Source organism: Aureobasidium melanogenum (assembly GCF_000721775.1).
Source record: "Aureobasidium melanogenum CBS 110374 unplaced genomic scaffold scaffold_26, whole genome shotgun sequence".
NCBI lineage: Eukaryota > Fungi > Ascomycota > Dothideomycetes > Dothideales > Saccotheciaceae > Aureobasidium > Aureobasidium melanogenum.
This window is the reverse complement of record NW_024470078.1, coordinates 360,200-377,605: the sequence shown is the minus strand read 5'-3', so window position 1 is coordinate 377,605 and position 17,406 is coordinate 360,200. Positions and strand designations below refer to the sequence as shown.

The following is a 17,406-nucleotide window of genomic DNA, read 5'->3' as shown; positions in this document are numbered from 1 at the left end:
ACGGGAGGCTTCGTTGAAGCTGATGTGTTTCAGCAGATTAGTATGTTATTATCAAGTATTTGGTTTCGTATCGGGCATCGAGAGGAGTCGAGATTATTGAAAGAGTGACATCGACATCATGGTAATAGCGAGGGAAAGAACGTAAGAGTGTAAGTTGAGGAAGTTGCAGAAAGTCAGTCGTGCTTCCTACCGTAATATCATCGTGCCACCGAAAAAGAGCAGCCACGACGATCAGGTCAACGTCGAACGCCCTCGTACTTTCCTCATCACGAGCGGTGTTTATATGTCAAAACAGGAAGTCTGGAGATGAGCAAAAGATGGCCGTTGGCGGGCCTTCAACGTTCGCTTGCTCTTGACCTCAAGGAACCAAATTCGCAACGGTCGCTGTAATTATAAGTAGACATTGATTGCCACATGGGATTAACTTGCTCCGACAGTATTCGAAGCCCTAGAAGAGGTCCCTGAAAGAATACCGAACCTGGAAATATACTCATTTTCTACCCTCAGAAGACGAAGTATGTCCTCTAGGCCCATTTGAGTAACGAGCAAGATCATATGGATTGCCAGAACGAATTTTGGTCATGAACGTCGTCCGTCTTCCTTGGGGTCGATCTCTGCCGACTAGAGATGCGATCACAAGTTGATGACTTGAGATGAAGTTTGTCAGAATGAGATCTGACCTGCGATCAATTCTCGATGGCCTGGTCCAAACACATGGTTCAGGAACACCTCCATCAACTGATGTCAGGATTGAGGTACTAACTAGCTCATGAATACAGCGGTATGAGTAAGCCTCAATGCGAAGAGCACGCCTTGAAGAGAGCGATAGAAGAAGGGAAATGAGGGAATAGTAGTGTACTCAACCGGCGCGCGGTCAGGAAGGAACGGCTTTCGGCAACGAAACATGCCGATCGAAAGCCGGCGGTGGTAGGGACACCCGCTGTATACTTTCTATGTGTTCAGTTGCTCTGCAGCAAAACGGAGGCCTTGAAGATCTCGAGCTCGATGGTCGAAACTTGGGGACAATAATTGGAGAGTATGGCATCTTTCTTTGTGCTGACACCTCGTGTCGTTTGGCGAGCAGGAGCGATGATGGGGATGGTTCGCTCACAGGTTGTTCGGTACCGACGCCCGTAGACAGCAAGCTATGACCAGCTTCATTTTCGAAATGTTTTGTTTGACAGCTTGTCGAGATTCGAGAAGGCTCCGAGACAGGCAGCCCCTTGAGAACACTGTGTTGTCCTCATTTCCATAAAAGAAAGATCAACCCTCCTTTCCTTCTCTTCAAACACCGACATCATGTTTGGAGAGAGCTATATCGAGCGCAAGATCGACTTCGTGACGGGTCATACTGGCAGTAATGTCTGGGACATCACTCGAGTGACACTGGTCGCTCCGGTAAGACGCAGTCCTCTCCCTCAGCCGCAAATAGCAGGTAAAGCGTTGACGAAGATATCTAACTCGCTATGATAACAGGCTGCTGCATTGCTCTGGGCTGTTCTCCAAACCAGACAGAAATTTTTCGACCCCTATACTCCATCAGCATATCTGGCTGATTTCTTGCTTCAAGTTGGGGCTATTCTTTTTGCTGTCACGGCGTATGCTGACAACCCTTCTGTGTTGATTGGATTCCTCTTGATTCCAGCAATTGGTACTCTTCTTAATGGCGACAACCTTGAACACAGATTCAACAAGCCTGCAAAGCCTCCTGTCAAGGAAGATGATACCGCTGGACCCCCTGAACCTGTTGATCCGGTCCCTGTTAAGCCTTTCATCACCACTTACAGAGGTGCCATGATGATCATCACTTGTATCTCTATCCTGGCTGTGGATTTCCCTGTATTCCCTCGTCGTTTCGCAAAGGTCGAGAACTGGGGTGTTTCTCTTATGGATCTCGGTGTTGGTTCCTTCGTCTTCGGTGCTGGTCTGGTTTATGCTCGTCAGGCACTTAAGGAAGAGGACGAGGACGCACCCAAGGTCCCCTTTGCCATCAAGATGAACTCTGCAGTGATGCATTCTTTGCCTATGATTGCTCTCGGATTTCTTCGTCTTTGGACCGTTAAGGGTCTTGAATACCAGGAGCACGTTACCGAATACGGTGTACATTGGAACTTTTTCTTCACTCTCGGACTTTTGCCAATCTTTGTCACCATTCTCCAGCCTGTCATCAAGTACATCCCCTCTTACAGCGCTTTTGGCTTTGCGCTGCTCGTTCCCTACGAGATGCTGTTCACCTACTCCGACCTTGGTATGTTCATGTTCATGGCACCTAGAGACGACTTCATTTCAGCCAACCGTGAGGGTATCTTCTCTTTCCTCGGCTACCTCTCCATCTTCATCGTCGGACAGGGCATTGGTATGGAGGCACTTCGTCGCGATGTCAACGCTGCCACTCCCATCACACAGAACGATGAGTGGGTCGCTGAGATGCTCGGTGGGACAGACAGCTTGAAGGAGGTCCGCAAGACTCGTGAGCACAACTCGATGATCAAGCTTGGCAAGTGGACTGGTATCTGGATTATTACTTACGTCTTCTTGACATGGCACTACGGTCCTCGCTTGACTGTTTCCCGCCGTCTGGCCAACCTGCCTTACCTAGCATGGGTTGCAGCTTTCAACTGTGGACAACTCCTCCTCTTCCGCGTCATTGAGGGTATGCTTTTCCCCTTTATTTACTCTTCTCGCGACAAGAAGATTGAGCAGGAGCGAGTCAAGAAGGCGACCAGCAAGGTGCTCAACGCCTTCAACCGCAACGGATTGGCAATCTTCTGCCTTGCCAATGTTTTGACTGGTGTTGTCAACATGACCATGCCTACACTGGACATGAACGATTACCAGGCCATGGCAGTGTTGATCAGCTACATGGGCATCTTGACTGGTGTTGGTTTGTTCTTGGACCAGCGCAACATCACCATCAAGCTGTAAATAAAGGATGGTCCAGGTGTAGATAAGATAACTTCAACAAAACGTATAGACTCATTTTGAATTTTTGATCATTTTGCCAAACGACATCATCTGAGAGATGCTAGCACATTTAGCAATTCGTGGCGTATGGTTGATGATTGTGATGAAGGTTGGTCGAAGAGCAGGGTGACAGGTTCGGCTTGATCGTCATGAACCCTCCAAACTTTCTCGAAGTCCAGCCCCTCACTCTGCTCTTCGCATCTCCAACAAAACAGAACCAATGTGACTTTCAAGATCATGCCCTCGCCGCCAGCAGCCAAAAGGCGCCGCGTAGACTCCCTCGGCATCCACAAACCCTTCGTCTCGCCATTAAAGCGTAATCCCACAGCCACCACCGACCAAGCAACAACCACCACAACTTCAAAACCATCCATACGAGCAACAGGTCCTCAGGCGCCAACAACACCATACACACCCCTCCGCAGCAGCAATCTCAAACCCTCTACACCACTATCTCACCAAGCAAAAACCAACCACGATCCAGAAATTATACAAGCACAACACCATCTCCGCGCTCTCGAATCCCAAGTCCGCAGCCTGCGCAGTCAAAACTCTGTTCTCCAACAAGCTCTGGATATCCCTGTCCCCCACTCATCCTCGCAACAAACACCACGTCTAGTGCGTCTAGAACAAAAATGGCGCAAAGCAAGTCAACAAGCAGCCGAAGAGGTCTTTTCCTCGTTTTCACAGAACATAAAAGATAACGGGGGCTACACTGCCTTCCTCAAACAACAACAAAGCAATCAAGCCAGAAACTTCTTTGACGATGGGGAGCAAGAAGTAGGAGATGAGGAAAATGAAGAAGAGTGGAGAGATGAAGATGGGGATTGTTTGACGCAAAGAGGGAAAAGACAACGTAGAGAAGAGATTGACGCTAAGAAACAAGGGAAAGAGGTTGAGGCTGAAGAGGAAGAGGAAGAAGAAGAAGAGGAGTTGACATTGGGGAGTATGTTGCACGTCTTGAACATCCCTTTTGAGGATATCGGGTGGGATGCTGAGACTCAGGCGTGGAAGTGATGCACAGCCATCGGCTCTTTGCTTGCCCTTCGTTGCTATCTGGGCACCTCGCAGAGGAACAAGCTGCCACACCAACCGAACATGAGAGAGCATGGCCATGCTGCACATGATAAACAGGATTCACGATTGACGATAAACACTTTTTGCTATTAGACATGATACCCCAATACAGCTTTTGATTTTCCTTTCGACCATCCTCCTGGCTTACCCATTCTTCACATACAGGACCTAAATCACCGTTTTGAACACGACTGGACTAGAATATTCTGAACCCCTACTTGACGAAATCACTGTTGTGCTAGGGGAGTATGTTGATCAGTGCAATGTTCAAGTGCTTTCTTATTTCGGTCAGCCTTACTTGAATTATGACCATGTACTACTTTTGAGAATGATCGAGCTGAAAGCTTTCCCATAGCAAGGTAATCTGCCAATCATGTCTCACGGTATGGAAGGGATATGAGAAAAGGCAAGGTCAACCGAAGCACAGGGATAAAACGAAGCTGCAGCCATCACAACATCACAACCCTTTGCTCGACCTTCCATCTGCACGTTCAGTTATCATCCTCTTGAAAATTCCTAGCTCAAACAGTCATGCTAGATCCAACATCTTCGGTTACGATGTCAGAGTATACATCCCAGGAAGCTGAGCCAAGGACGCCTTCAAGGTCTTGTATCGATGCAAACATGGGAAGCCATCCTGCGCAAGAGGTTCGTCGAGAGAGTCGAGTTAGCACTCTTCGAGTCGATACCCGCGTGGCAGAAACTCTGCAGTCAGCATCAAGGAGAGTCTCACCGTCTGGAACAACAAGTGATTCGCCAGCTTCGTCGACATCAAACCACAGTCGACAAGACTCCACTGCATCATACACACCTTTGCGCAGTGCCAGAGGATCACTTTCGTTGGGTGTAAGTTGATGATGAATGCTTGAAGATCGATATGCGAATGACTGACGATACACATAGGGAACCGCGCATCATTCAGTCCTGTCGCGAAGATCTTCGTTGTCACAATCTGGCATCAGTAGAGAAGCCTTGGCACTACCGCTTGCAGATACAGACACGCTTATCCTTGTGCCGGAAGCTGTTGCAAACGCAGAGGTCGCTGAGGTTGCAGAGAGCCCGACACCACAGAGGCAAGCAGAACCTAGACCTACCTCTCGTCGGCGAAGGAAGTCTCGTCGACATCGGGAAATACGTAACACATCAATCATGACAGGTATACTTTGTGTATTACTTGTCGCAGCATTGAGTATGTGTGAGTAGACAGTCCTTTCATCCTGCTGGATGCCTGAGCTGACAAGTGACAGACGTGGCAATGGCGATACCCAGAGTCAACGATATTCCCTCCAGCGTGCACGTCTTCATAATTGGGACGTTTGTTGTGGTGGCAGCATTTATCCTCCTCTTCTCGATCCGTTTGCGTAGAGCCATCAGTCGACAGAAGTTGGAAAAGTCTCAGGGTGACGATGCGCGACACGAGCAGTCGCGGGCTGGTCGACACACAGAGACTGAAGAGAGCCTGATTCCGAACAGTCCAATCATGGTGCAGTACGAGGCGGATGAAGATGTAGAGAGAGCTTCACAAGACTCGACGGTCCATGTTCGATCTCCACCGCCAGCGTATGGTAGGTGGAGAGGCAGCTATCGTATGGATCCTGCTCTTTTGCATTGGAGACGAGTAGGAGGTGCTGAGGACAGCGAGGAGCGCAGTAGTGTCGACACAGCGCCGCCGATGTATGCTTCACCATTGAGGCCTACTCAGACTAGGCAGGACGGAGCGGTGGGAGTAGCTGAGATGGTCGAAGTCGGTCGGACGTGCTAGTTGCTCTTGTTCATGACTTATAACTTTATGTCTCGTTATGCAACCAGTCGCATCGATTGTTGCCGCAGTGAAACATCGCTCGGACAGAGTGCCATTGGATGCAGTCACATGAAGAAGACAGATTCACATGAAGAACACATGAAAATGTGCATGAGAGAAGAGGTGAAGAGCGCGAAGAATGGCGGCGTCATTGCCAAGATTCACATGCGTGGGGTGCCTCGGCTCCCCAGACTTGGTATGCACGCATCTTGAGCTCTCAAGTCGTCCCTTCCTTCTCTTACACCATCTAATACCTATACTCGAGCACTCAAATCTTCTTCACTGCTACATCCGGCTCTAATATCTCTCCTCGAACAGCTTCTGAGCCACTTTTCGCCCGAACCATCACAACAACAGCACAATGTCACTCGCAGACTGTACGCCTCTCTCTACTGCCTACAAACACCCCAATACTAACACAACACCTCAGCCAAGTTCCCTTCCTCAGCCGCCTTCGACGACATAAACACCGCTTTCCAAGATGACGCCGAGCGCAAAGACGCAATAAAAAAAGGCGGTGCCATCTTCGCCTTCACACTCAAAAACTCCTCGGGCGCTCAAGAATCCTGGCACATTGATCTCAAAGAGAGCGGCAAAGCTGGCAAAGGAACCGCCCCTGATGGCAAGAAATCTGCAGTTACTTTGTCGCTGAGTGATGCCGATTTTGGGAAACTGGTCAAGGGAGAGGCGAATGCGCAAAAGTTGTTCATGAGTGGGAAGTTGAAGGTCAAGGGTGATGTTATGAAGGCTACGAAGATGGAGCCGATCTTTAAGAAGATGCAGACCAAGGCAAAGCTTTAGGTTACGATATTTGGGGGGTTGCTGCATCTGAGCATCAGTTCATGCGCATGGCGGCTGTGTTTTGACTAGGAGTTTGGATACCTTGGGAATGAAAGACAATGACATTATACTTCACTGCATATGCTACTTGGCTTCGTGATACTGGTTGTTGTGATATGGACGAACTCAGAACATGATTGATCGATACCATTGACACTATCTACCCTGATATTGACATATAACGTAGCCTACGTTCCCAATACTGTTCCTTGAGCGGACTGAAATGATGCTGCATAGTTGAGATATGCAGGTTCAGGCTGGCCAGGATCCAGAGCCAGAAGTGTCGTACACACGGTGACACCTGGCAAGCTCATGTGTACTGTAGTGATCACGATAAGAGTAGACTGTCTTTTCCCAAGATTAGCTTCCGGTAGAGACTCTCAAGTCATACACACATACCCATCAAGGTTGCTGGAGCCTTACAACAACCGTTCCTCATTCAACTCTGCATACATCGCCTCATCGAGGCTTGCTTGCAATCTCCCTGACCTTAGCGATGTCGTTCTCGCTGAGTGCCTTGATCTCGTTCAGAATCTGTTGCTGGCGCTCTGCCTGCCTCTCAGCAAAGTGCACAGCCATCCAGATTCCAATGGCCGAGGGAAGTAATGTTACTGGGAAAGGCTTGTTGTACTTGGACGTCAAGACCCTATCTGTTTCAAAGCAATGTTAGCTAAAGCAATCGAGAAGGAATGCCAATGCGCGCTAGAGACCTCTTATCCGTGCCCAGGCAGACATTGTCGCAAGTCTATTCGTAAACGAGTCTTGGGTATCCTTGATGTTGTGCGTGACTTCAAGAAAACAGACCAATCAGATGGTCTCGTGCTTGTTGTCACAAGTCGGTATATGCAGCTTAGTTGTACAGAAGAGGGATGTCGTGCGAGACGTCGTTGACCTACGGACCGATCACTAGCGCCATTTCGGCTATCAGACTGCTCTCAATCGGGCGTCCGGACCGTGTTTTGCTTTCTGATGATCCCCAGACTTACCTTTCCCATGTTTTGTCACTCATGCGGGGGTGCTCGAAAGCTTGACGAACTTCAGCTGATCATCTCTAGATGACAAAGCAACGGTACATATCAACGGAGTTGTTGGAGTGGCAGCCTACACAGAGGCTTGAGTCTTCTGAGTCATCGTCCTTGTACGGTATGTCCACACGAGAGGCTTTGTGAATGATGTCGAGCGAGCCGTCGCTGCATCTGAAGGCACATGAAAGAAGAACGGGAAACACGGCATGGGGTAAGCTCATCGAGTAAAAGCTGATACTCAAGTGATAAAAGAGCCCCGAAGACGGCCAAGGTTGATGTGGGTAGAAATGTGGAGGAGAGCTTTGTGTTTTCCGTCGGAAAACTACGCACGCCAATGCTGCTCCATCAGGCCAAGCCATGCCCGTCTCCGTGACCGGCGAAGAGCACAAAGAGTACCTTACGTGGGGAAAGTCGTTCTACTGTCAGAACTTCCAATCGGGAAAGCTGTTGTTGTGAAGTATTGACTGCGATGCTGCACGAGGTCAAGTATGTACAGAGTATTGTTTGAAATCAACCTTGTAGGGCTAATCTTGCGATCGTAAGCGTTGTCGTATGATAGTCATGGACGGTTTGCTGATGCAAAAGCCATGCAATAAACCTAGTACAGACCACCGGCAGCACCTCCTATTAGCGATCACCACTGACTAATCTTCGGGCTATACCTACTGTTAGAGGTCTTGTTGAGGAATGCTTTCCTTTTGATGCTTAGTGGACAAGAACACGTTTGTGAGCCAAAACAATGGTGAGAATGAGACTTTCCTTCAGTATTCGTCCCGAGCATTTCGAGTCCCTTTGCAAAATCTCTCATTACATCCAGAAAAGCAGATTTGGCACGAGGTAAATTGGTATGCTGTTCATAGACACAGGAGATGTTGAGAGGCATCCGAAGACGGGAAACACATGCGGAAAGCGCTTGCCGATCGGACGTTTCTCCAGAGACTTTTGTCGTCAACCAGGGCGCGGCATCCCGTGTCCGCATCCGGCTAAAGCATCTTACACCTTCTTACGCCTTTCATGTCAAAAGCAGGGCGCGAATGATCGAGCAGGGCGTGGCATGCGATCGGAAAAGGTGAGTCAAAAATTTTTGCAGAGGAAACAACCACATAAGTAAAAGACGTGCTCTCACGTCAAGGTAGATCCACATACTCGCTTTTCACCTTCCATCGCTCTTTACCTTCCAGCTTGAGCAGTAAAATCTTGATACATATATAATTGTACCTCGTCCACATACAGCAACTATTTCCGCATCTCAAGTCTCCCATTGGTCGCCCTTCCTTCGGCTGAGTGCTTGTCGTATCTCGACTCCATCACCATGTCGTCCGCTTCGTCTTATGCATCATCCCACGGTGCCATGGCGTCCAAATTGCGCACGCTAGCATTGGGGTCGAAGCCTCACGTCAACATCATCCTGAACGAAGAACGCTCATCATACTCGACCTTGGATAAGCTTTCTGGCAAAGTCGAGATCGCCGTCCCTCACAGCACAAGATTCGATGAAGTTGGAATTCAATTTATCGGTTCGTTTCGCAGCATTGGTTAGCTTGTACGTGGTATCTAACTTACTTCAGGTACAACCAAGACATTCTTGGACAAGATGCCATCTACACCTGGCTTGGCTGGTGGACAGTCTGCCTTCCATCAATTCCTAAAACTCCGACAGCCCATCTCAGAGTCAAGCTATCCCCAACCGAGAGTATTCGAGCCAGGACGAACATACGAATTCCCCTTTGTCTTTGTTGTCCCTCAACAATTGCTTCCTCGTGTTTGCAAACACGAAGTGCATCACGAATCGATCCGTGATTGTCATCTACAGCTACCACCAAGCTTGGGCACAGTAACACCCCACGACGACATGGGTCCGGACATGGCCAAGATTCAGTATCAGATTGCTGCTCGTATCACCACGTCCAGCGAAATCGACGGCACACCTAAGCCCCTGGCAACAAGGATGAAGACAATCCGCATCGTCCCCACTGTGAATGAGCAGCCGCCAGTCAATGTCGTTGGCGACAGCGATTACATCTTGAGGTCTGAAAAATCCATCAAGAAGGGTATGTTCAAAGGCAAACTCGGTACTCTAGTCATCGAAGCAGAACAACCAAAGTCACTTCGACTCCCAAACCCTTACAACCCTGAAGAAACAACTATTAGCACAGTAGCAATCGTCAAATTACGATTCGACCCAGCTGTTGCAAACTCGCAACCACCACGTTTGGGAAGTCTAAACAGCAAGCTCAAGACAACAACCTGGTATGCTACTGGTGCACGTGTGGACTTTCCCACAAGGAAAGACTGCTTTTACGACCATAGACAAGGCTTGCATTCAGTAAGCATCGGACTGTCTTCACGCTGCATGGGAAATGTCGAGTGGGTCTCACGAACAGAGTCTGCATCCGCCGAGGAACAACTTGCCCGTCGCGACTCTGGCTTTTCACACCAAGAGGTTCCCAAATATCCGAGCCCTAGTACGAAATACAAGGGTGACAAATTCTGGACCGCGGAGATCATAGTGCCTGTGGCGCTGCCAAAGGACAAGCATTTCGTGCCCACCTTTCACAGCTGTCTTACCTCGCGCACTTACTCGCTGAATCTTTCACTCGGCATCCACTCAGCTGGCGTCGGCTTCCCTTCTGTAGAGCTAAAGCTTCCACTCCAAATCTCCACTGAGGGCAAGGGAGAAGTAGATGCCATATCACGAACTTCGTCAGCCGTCGAAGAACGTTTGATGGAAATTGAACTCGAAAATGAGCTTCTTACAGCAGAACACAGAGGCAGTTGGTCATACGACGACCTGGAGACCCCAGAACCTACTGACTTGCCGCCTGAGTATGAGGCATACCGTAGGCCTATCATTACCGCTGCTGGATAGGCATAATTGACAAAAAGGGAGGAGACTTTAAAGTCTGGGGTTTTGATCTGGCGCTAGCGTTTTTTTTTTTACTTTTTTTTTTGGTGTTTGATTTTCCTGTTCCAAAAGATACCCGCAGGTTACTGGTTGTGATGAGGCATGACTATTAGACAGACGACGTTCTTAATTCACGAACATATTACATTTCTCTAAGGACATCTCGAGCATGATTCCCATCAACTGTCTCCAACGACCTCAAGTGTTGGCAACGAACTTCGTATCTCAACGCGTGAAGAATGTGGGCCCAACTCGGCTAGATAGGTAGGTAGTTGTTATCTCTCGGTTCTTCCCTCCATACAATGCTCCTTCCTATATGGTCGCTCCATTGCCTGATCATCAGGAATAACCCACCTAGACGTGTGGAAGGAAGAAGGATTGTAACCGCCGCGATAAGGCTTGTCTATAATTAACCGAGGCCGATCCCAAGATCAGCATACTTCCCTTTGATGTAACGTCGCAGGTCCTGACAAGACGGAGCTTCCTTCATCCTTCTCGAGTCAGACTCGAATGCTGGACTGACACTACACTCTTATACCATTCCTCATCCATCATGAAGGTCAAATTACCACTCGCGGAGCATGGCTTTCCCACCTCTGGAGTTGTCAGAGCCGTGATTGAATGCGTTACTGCAGATGTCTCGGACATTGAGCAGTTCTACAACATTACCTTTTCCGAGACACGAATCAATCGCTTGAAGGGCTATTACCGCGAGAAGTTGACCGAGCTGAGAACTGTCGAATATCTGTTTCTGAATGCAGAAGACCGGACCGACTATATACTACTGGAGAAATACTTACATCAACAACTCGAAAGCCTTGGATCCTTGGAAACTTCACTCGAGGAATTGAAGCCCCTCATCGAGCCATTTGCATCTAAATTGATTGGGCTTATCGAACGCAGGCAAAAGGTGGTACCAACTACAGGCAGATATGCAGCAGATGTTCTTTCGGCTGTGTCTGAGGATGTAGGAAAGAAACTTCGTACGATCAGAGACAACAAACCTCAGACGAAAGATCCTGCAGCTCGCTTTGCAGCCTTTCGCGCGGTCAAATGCGTAGAGGAACTCACGGGGGCGGTGGAAGAATGTATGCTTTTCTACAAGGGATATGATCCAGATTTCACGTGGTGGACGTCTGCCCCTTTCCAAGAGGTGATTCAGCAGTTGAACTCCTTCCAGACCGCTACGACGGCTACACTAGTCGAAACCCCTAATGGCAGCCCTACCGATGACATAGTCGGTCAGCCAATCGGACGGTCAGGTCTCCTGGCAGATCTCGATGCTCAATTCATCGCATACAGTCCGGAAGAGCTGATCGAAATCGCTGATAAAGAGTATGCTTGGTGCGAGACTGAAATGATCAAAGCATCCAAGGCACTAGGGTATGGTCAAGACTGGAAAGCTGCACTTGAGCATGTCAAGAATCTGTACGTTGAACCTGGTCAGCAAACGCGTCTTGTCCACGAACTGTCTGAAGAGGCAGTAGCGTATGTCAAACGACATGACATGGTTACAGTCCCACCTATAGCCGAAGAATGCTGGAGAACTCTCATGATGTCCCCCGAGCGACAAAAAGTCAACCCCTTCTTTCTTGGAGGAGAATCTCTCATTGTGTCATATCCGACTGACACAATGTCGCATGCAGACAAACTGATGTCTATGCGCGGAAACAACAGACCAATGTCGAGAAGCACCGTCTTTCACGAACTGATCCCTGGCCACCATCTCCAGATGCACATGATCGCGCGATACAGATCCTATAGAAGTCTCTTCACCACACCCTTCTGGATAGAGGGTTGGGCCTTTTACTGGGAGTTCATTCTGTGGGATCGTGGTTTTGCCAGCACTCCTGAAGAAAAGATCGGTATGCTTTTCTGGCGGATGCACCGCTGTGCTCGCATCGTCTTCAGTCTGAAATTCCACATGAATCAGATGACACCTCAGGAATGTATCGACTACTTGGTAGACAAAGTTGGGCATGAAAGAGCCACCGCCGAAGGTGAAGTCAGACGAAGCTTCAATGGTGATTACAATGCCCTATATCAAGCTGGGTATATGCTTGGAGCACTTCAGATTTATGCCTTGCGGAAGGAGATGGTGGAAAATGGCGATCTCACGGAAAAGCAATTTCATGATCGCGTGCTCAAGGAAGGAGAGATGCCTATTGAGATTCTTAGAGCATTGTTGCAAGACAAGAGACTGCATCCAGGTCATAAAGCAGCTTGGAGGTTCTATGATCTTTAGACTATGAACTGAGGCAAGCGCGATCGGCCTACAGCTATTCTCATGCTTCATTTGACCTTTGTCTATCTGGCTCACTTCAATACACTCTGAAGATAAGACCTAAGTACAGTTAAGAGATTCGAGACTCTTATATGCCCAACACGGCTTACGAGATTTGTTCCCCTCTCCATTACTATATTTTGATACGCTAAAGGCCCCCCGCATGTGGAGTTGGCCTATCAGTGGATAAATTGTCGGCCGAACCACTGGCACGGTAGCACCTCTCGACTAGATAATACACGAGGAAGATAACAACATCGAACGAAATACAATGTAACGTTACATGATCGTCGGTATGAATTCTTCTGAGGTGACAAACTCCTTGCATATAACCACTGTCTGCTTGCCTTGATTATTCCATCTGGGATTGTTACTGGCATGTCTTGTTATATCTGACGACCAACAAACGAACTCGAAAAAATGAAAGTCACCAAGTCGAGGGACAACCATGGTGTCGTCGAAGAGGTCATCGGATCTCGACCTAAAGTGCTTGATGATGTCGACAAGCTGCAAAAAGTGCATCAATACGACCCAAATCTTCCAGAAAACGAGGTACAGATCCTAGACGAGGCATTCAAGACTGGCAATGTCGAAAAGGCTCTCGAGATCGACGAGGCCTTCACCAAAGAATCACCATACGAAGCAGTACGTGCCGCTGTGCGAGAGACGGATGCTGAAGAAACTGCCAATACCGTGCGAGCATGGCTTCTAGGTTTCATCTTTGTGACTCTCTCGAGTGGCATCAATATGTTCCTGAGTATGCGCAGTCCAGCTATCACCATTCCCACTGTGGTCATTCTGCTGGTCGTATACCCATGTGGGCAGTTTCTTGCAAAGGTTCTCCCAACAAGGAAGTTTAAGACGTTCGGTATGGAGTGGACACTCAACACAGGTCCTTTTTCGATCAAAGAGCACACAGTGGTGGTACTCATGGCCAATGTCACCTACGGCTATGCTTACAGTACAGACGCCTTGCTTGCCTTGAAAGCAAAGTCCTTGTACAACCTCGACATGGGATGGGGATTCCAGCTTCTGTTCACTCTCAGCTCCCAGATCATTGGCATTGCTTTCGCTGGTATCTTCAGACGCTTTCTTGTCTGGCCTGCTGCTCTCATATGGCCTGCCAATTTCTCTATGACAACTCTGTTGTACGCTCTTCACGACAAGAGCAGGCCTGACCCTGCTAAAACAAACGGTTGGCAGATCTCTCAATATCGCTTCTTTGTCTATGTTGCTTTAGGTTCTTTTGCGTACTATTGGTTGCCTGGTGTCATCTGGCAGGGTTTATCGGTCTTCTCGTTCGTCACCTGGATCCGACCAAATAATGCCACTATCAATCAATTGTTCGGAGGGTTTACTGGACTCTCGTTGATACCACTGACCTTTGACTGGACGTACGTGACAGCATACCTCAACGATCCGTTACTCAGCCCAACATTCTCGCATCTCAATACTATTATTGGGCTTGGAGTGTTCATGATCATCACAACCTTAGGTGAGTTACCAGACTCCAGCTCTGATACGTTTTGAAGTTTAGACTGACAGGTTTCAGGCATCTCCTATACTGGCGCTCTTTACTCGGATTACTTACCTATTAATACTTCCACTACTTTTGACAACACGCAGGCAAAGTATAATGTAACCAAGATCCTCGGTCCTGGCTACACTTTCGACCTCGAGAAATACCAGAAGTATTCTCCGATGTTCCTCGCACCTACATTCGCCTTGAACTATGGTTTGAGTTTTGCCGCTTTGATAGCTGCAATCGTGCATACCATCGTCTATCACCGCAGTGAGCTCTGGACTCGACTCCGTCTTGCAAGAAAGCAGGAGCCTCACGATGTCCATATGCGACACATGGCCAAATATCGTGAGGCTCCTGACTGGTGGTACGGCCTGCTGTTTCTCATAGCTACAGCCTTTGGACTTGCTACAGTACTAGGCTACTCCTCTCAATGCCCGTGGTGGGCATATTTCGTCTCGCTGATCATTGCACTCGTCTTCATTGTCCCATGTTGCATGATCCTCGGCATTACCAATATTCAGCTGTCGCTCAATGTCATTTCGCCCTACCTTGCTGGTTTCATGATTCCAGGACGCCCAATTGGAGTCATGATCTTCAAGGTTTACAGCACGATTGTTCTGGGACAAGCACAAACATTCAGTCAGGATCTCAAGTTAGCGCATTACATGAAGATACCCCCTCGCATTACTTTCTGGTCGCAGGTCGTCATGTCTCTGTGGGCCTCTATTGTTCAGGTGGCAGTGATGAACTGGACTCTGAGTAACATTGACAATGCCTGTGCTGCAGACCAAGCTTCTCACTTTACATGTCCAAATGGTCGCACCTTCTTCTCATCGAGTATTACTTGGGGAGTCATTGGTCCTCAGCGTATGTTTGGACCTGGCTCCATTTACGCTGCGTTCAACTGGTTCTGGTTGGTTGGTGCATTACTGCCTATCGCATTTTACACCTTGACAAAAGTGTTCCCAGACAAGCGACTACGCTTCTTGCATGCTCCAGTCATGCTCGGAGCTATGTCCTGGCTCCCGCCTGCAACACCGCTCTCCTTCACATCTTGGGCGTTGGTGGGTCTAATCTTTAATTGGTGGATCCGTCGACGATGGAATGGGTGGTGGAGCCACTATAACTATATCACGGCTGCTGCATTGGACTCTGGACTTATCATCTCCACGCTAATTATCTTCTTCGCTATCACGTTGCCAGAAGTTGAAGTGCCGAACTGGTGGGGTAATGTGGGTGTCTTTGAGACTATGGATGCATTGGGTACTGCAATTAGGAAGACCGTTGTTGATGGCGAGACTTTTGGACCAAAGACATGGTGATGCATAAGAAGATTGTCAGCTCTTGTTTAGATTGTTGTCAACTTGATAGCTGAGACATCAGAATGCTCAGCGAACATCTCTGCAACTTTTTTGTGCACCATACCGATGGTGAGACCTTTTCCGTTCCGAATCATTGGATCTCGGAGCTCAGTGGTCCGACCAACATAATCTTTAGTCTCATCCCTTTCATCCCAAATTGTGGCTTCCAGAGCTAAACAAGGTGGTTGTGAAAGTAGCATATTTGAGATGTTTCGTCCTTGCCCAGTCATTTCTCGAGACTTCAGATCAGGTACATCTCGCCTCTCAACAATCATGTATGCGCAATGTCTGTTTCCGCTTGCTTCGAAGCTGAGATGCCAGTAGCGGAAATGGTAGCTTTTGAAGATTGTTTGTATGACTGGATTTAGTGCTGGTGGCTGCAATGCTGATTCTGTTTTGTCACCAGTATCACTAGTTCTTAGGTCTTGGGTCCATGTTCGATCAGTGGTGGCATCTGGGAGCAGGAAGAGAGCTCGTTGGATTGATGCAGACCGCTCGATACTCAATTTCCATTGTTTGAAGACCTGGGTGCAGCGTAGTAACTCCCGCAGTATGTCTGCGTTGTTGTATACGCGTGTGCAGCGAGGATCCTCTTGATATCTGAGGGGCGCCAGGTCCTCTAGAAGACAGAGGAGTATCGGCTCAAGCAGCTCGGGCAAAGCGAAGACACGCTCAGCAGATGTCGACATCATTCGTGATATGTCTGCTACTTTATTGCAATGTTCAATGAAAATAGCCTGGAACCATTTGAACATGGTGGTTGTCCACACATCGTCGACGTCAGGAAAGGCCAACGCACAGACCAAGCGTTCATTCCATATCAGTAACCTCTTATGAACAGCTCATGTTCTCAGCCTCGCACTTTGACAGGGAATTTTTAATCATCCAAACTATGAGCGACCTTACGAAATCCGAATCGACTGTTGCCGATCGTGTTCATAGTTGCCATTACTGTTGATGATAGTTGATCATCTGCTGAGTGGAGCGAGCTTGTGTACGATACAGCGATTATATGGACACTCAGAAGCCGTGAGCCCTCACATACTCCCTATGCATGACATCCGCCAGTGCACCGCCCAAAACAACGTCTATGGGAGCCCAATAAGCCCGCCCCCAGCGTAAGGCATATATGCGTAGTGTCCAGCTCGCCACACCAGCAAGCATTCCAAACCCAACTTGCTGGCGTACCATCTCCTCGTCTCGCCCACGCTCGCGTTCCTGACTCCAACGTGGGATGAATCTTCTATACTCGACACCTAACGCTTGACAGAGCAGCACAACCGGTGTGACGACCAAAACTGATTTATGCATAGCCATCAACGTCCTAGGGTTTTGGAAGACATTGGCCGAAGCCGTGAAGCCAAAATCGTTCAATTGCCGTACATAAGCCAGTGCACTGGCTCCAGCTACGAAAGGCGCTATGTCAACGCATGCTGCTTCGAGATCTTGTCTTTTGATCAATGGTGGCAGGTTTCCGACGTATTTGGTGGGGTTCTGGCCGGGTACAGGGTGCCAGGCATTGTCCTCTGCTGTCTTGCTTGTCCAGAAGAAGAGGGAGCTTAGACTCATAGTGATGTGATTCGTATCCTTGGATCGCTTGTGAGATATGCTTAGCCCTGATGCA

General features: G+C 48.5%; 10 protein-coding genes across 10 annotated transcripts; 8 read left to right on the top strand and 2 right to left on the bottom strand.

Moving 5' to 3' along the window:
- Positions 1–1,299: 1,299 nt before the first annotated feature.
- M437DRAFT_78421 (GPI-anchored wall transfer protein 1) lies at positions 1,300–2,925 on the top strand (the record flags this gene model as incomplete). The annotated part of the gene is made up of 2 exons (XM_041026987.1): positions 1,300–1,398; positions 1,477–2,925. The coding sequence occupies 2 exons, from the start codon at positions 1,300–1,302 to the stop codon at positions 2,923–2,925; spliced, it is 1,548 nt and encodes a 515-aa protein (XP_040876325.1).
- Positions 2,926–3,201: 276 nt separating this feature from the next.
- M437DRAFT_57274 (uncharacterized protein) lies at positions 3,202–3,981 on the top strand (the record flags this gene model as incomplete). Its single annotated transcript, XM_041023196.1, has 2 exons — positions 3,202–3,349; positions 3,449–3,981. 2 exons carry the CDS (start codon positions 3,202–3,204, stop codon positions 3,979–3,981), a joined length of 681 nt encoding a protein of 226 aa, XP_040876324.1.
- A 591-nt stretch (positions 3,982–4,572) lies between these two features.
- M437DRAFT_57476 (uncharacterized protein) lies at positions 4,573–5,244 on the top strand (the record flags this gene model as incomplete). The annotated part of the gene is made up of 2 exons (XM_041023238.1): positions 4,573–4,887; positions 4,945–5,244. The coding sequence occupies 2 exons, from the start codon at positions 4,573–4,575 to the stop codon at positions 5,242–5,244; spliced, it is 615 nt and encodes a 204-aa protein (XP_040876323.1).
- Positions 5,245–5,296: 52 nt separating this feature from the next.
- On the top strand, positions 5,297–5,803 carry M437DRAFT_57281 (uncharacterized protein; the record flags this gene model as incomplete). The annotated part of the gene is made up of 1 exon (XM_041023198.1): positions 5,297–5,803. The coding sequence occupies one exon, from the start codon at positions 5,297–5,299 to the stop codon at positions 5,801–5,803; it is 507 nt and encodes a 168-aa protein (XP_040876322.1).
- A 400-nt stretch (positions 5,804–6,203) lies between these two features.
- Positions 6,204–6,643, top strand: M437DRAFT_87907 (sterol-binding-like protein; the record flags this gene model as incomplete). Its single annotated transcript, XM_041028733.1, has 2 exons — positions 6,204–6,219; positions 6,273–6,643. 2 exons carry the CDS (start codon positions 6,204–6,206, stop codon positions 6,641–6,643), a joined length of 387 nt encoding a protein of 128 aa, XP_040876321.1.
- A 498-nt stretch (positions 6,644–7,141) lies between these two features.
- M437DRAFT_87906 (uncharacterized protein) lies at positions 7,142–7,417 on the bottom strand (the record flags this gene model as incomplete). The annotated part of the gene is made up of 2 exons (XM_041028732.1): positions 7,142–7,332; positions 7,393–7,417. The coding sequence occupies 2 exons, from the start codon at positions 7,415–7,417 to the stop codon at positions 7,142–7,144; spliced, it is 216 nt and encodes a 71-aa protein (XP_040876320.1).
- Positions 7,418–9,058: 1,641 nt separating this feature from the next.
- Positions 9,059–10,576, top strand: M437DRAFT_57262 (uncharacterized protein; the record flags this gene model as incomplete). The annotated part of the gene is made up of 2 exons (XM_041023193.1): positions 9,059–9,224; positions 9,276–10,576. The coding sequence occupies 2 exons, from the start codon at positions 9,059–9,061 to the stop codon at positions 10,574–10,576; spliced, it is 1,467 nt and encodes a 488-aa protein (XP_040876319.1).
- Positions 10,577–11,165: 589 nt separating this feature from the next.
- Positions 11,166–12,857, top strand: M437DRAFT_57276 (uncharacterized protein; the record flags this gene model as incomplete). The annotated part of the gene is made up of 1 exon (XM_041023197.1): positions 11,166–12,857. One exon carries the CDS (start codon positions 11,166–11,168, stop codon positions 12,855–12,857), a length of 1,692 nt encoding a protein of 563 aa, XP_040876318.1.
- Positions 12,858–13,316: 459 nt separating this feature from the next.
- M437DRAFT_57471 (OPT family small oligopeptide transporter) lies at positions 13,317–15,743 on the top strand (the record flags this gene model as incomplete). The annotated part of the gene is made up of 2 exons (XM_041023237.1): positions 13,317–14,391; positions 14,449–15,743. 2 exons carry the CDS (start codon positions 13,317–13,319, stop codon positions 15,741–15,743), a joined length of 2,370 nt encoding a protein of 789 aa, XP_040876317.1.
- A 1,059-nt stretch (positions 15,744–16,802) lies between these two features.
- Positions 16,803–17,351, bottom strand: M437DRAFT_87902 (uncharacterized protein; the record flags this gene model as incomplete). Its single annotated transcript, XM_041028731.1, has 1 exon — positions 16,803–17,351. The coding sequence occupies one exon, from the start codon at positions 17,349–17,351 to the stop codon at positions 16,803–16,805; it is 549 nt and encodes a 182-aa protein (XP_040876316.1).
- Between the last annotated feature and the right edge of the window lie 55 nt (positions 17,352–17,406).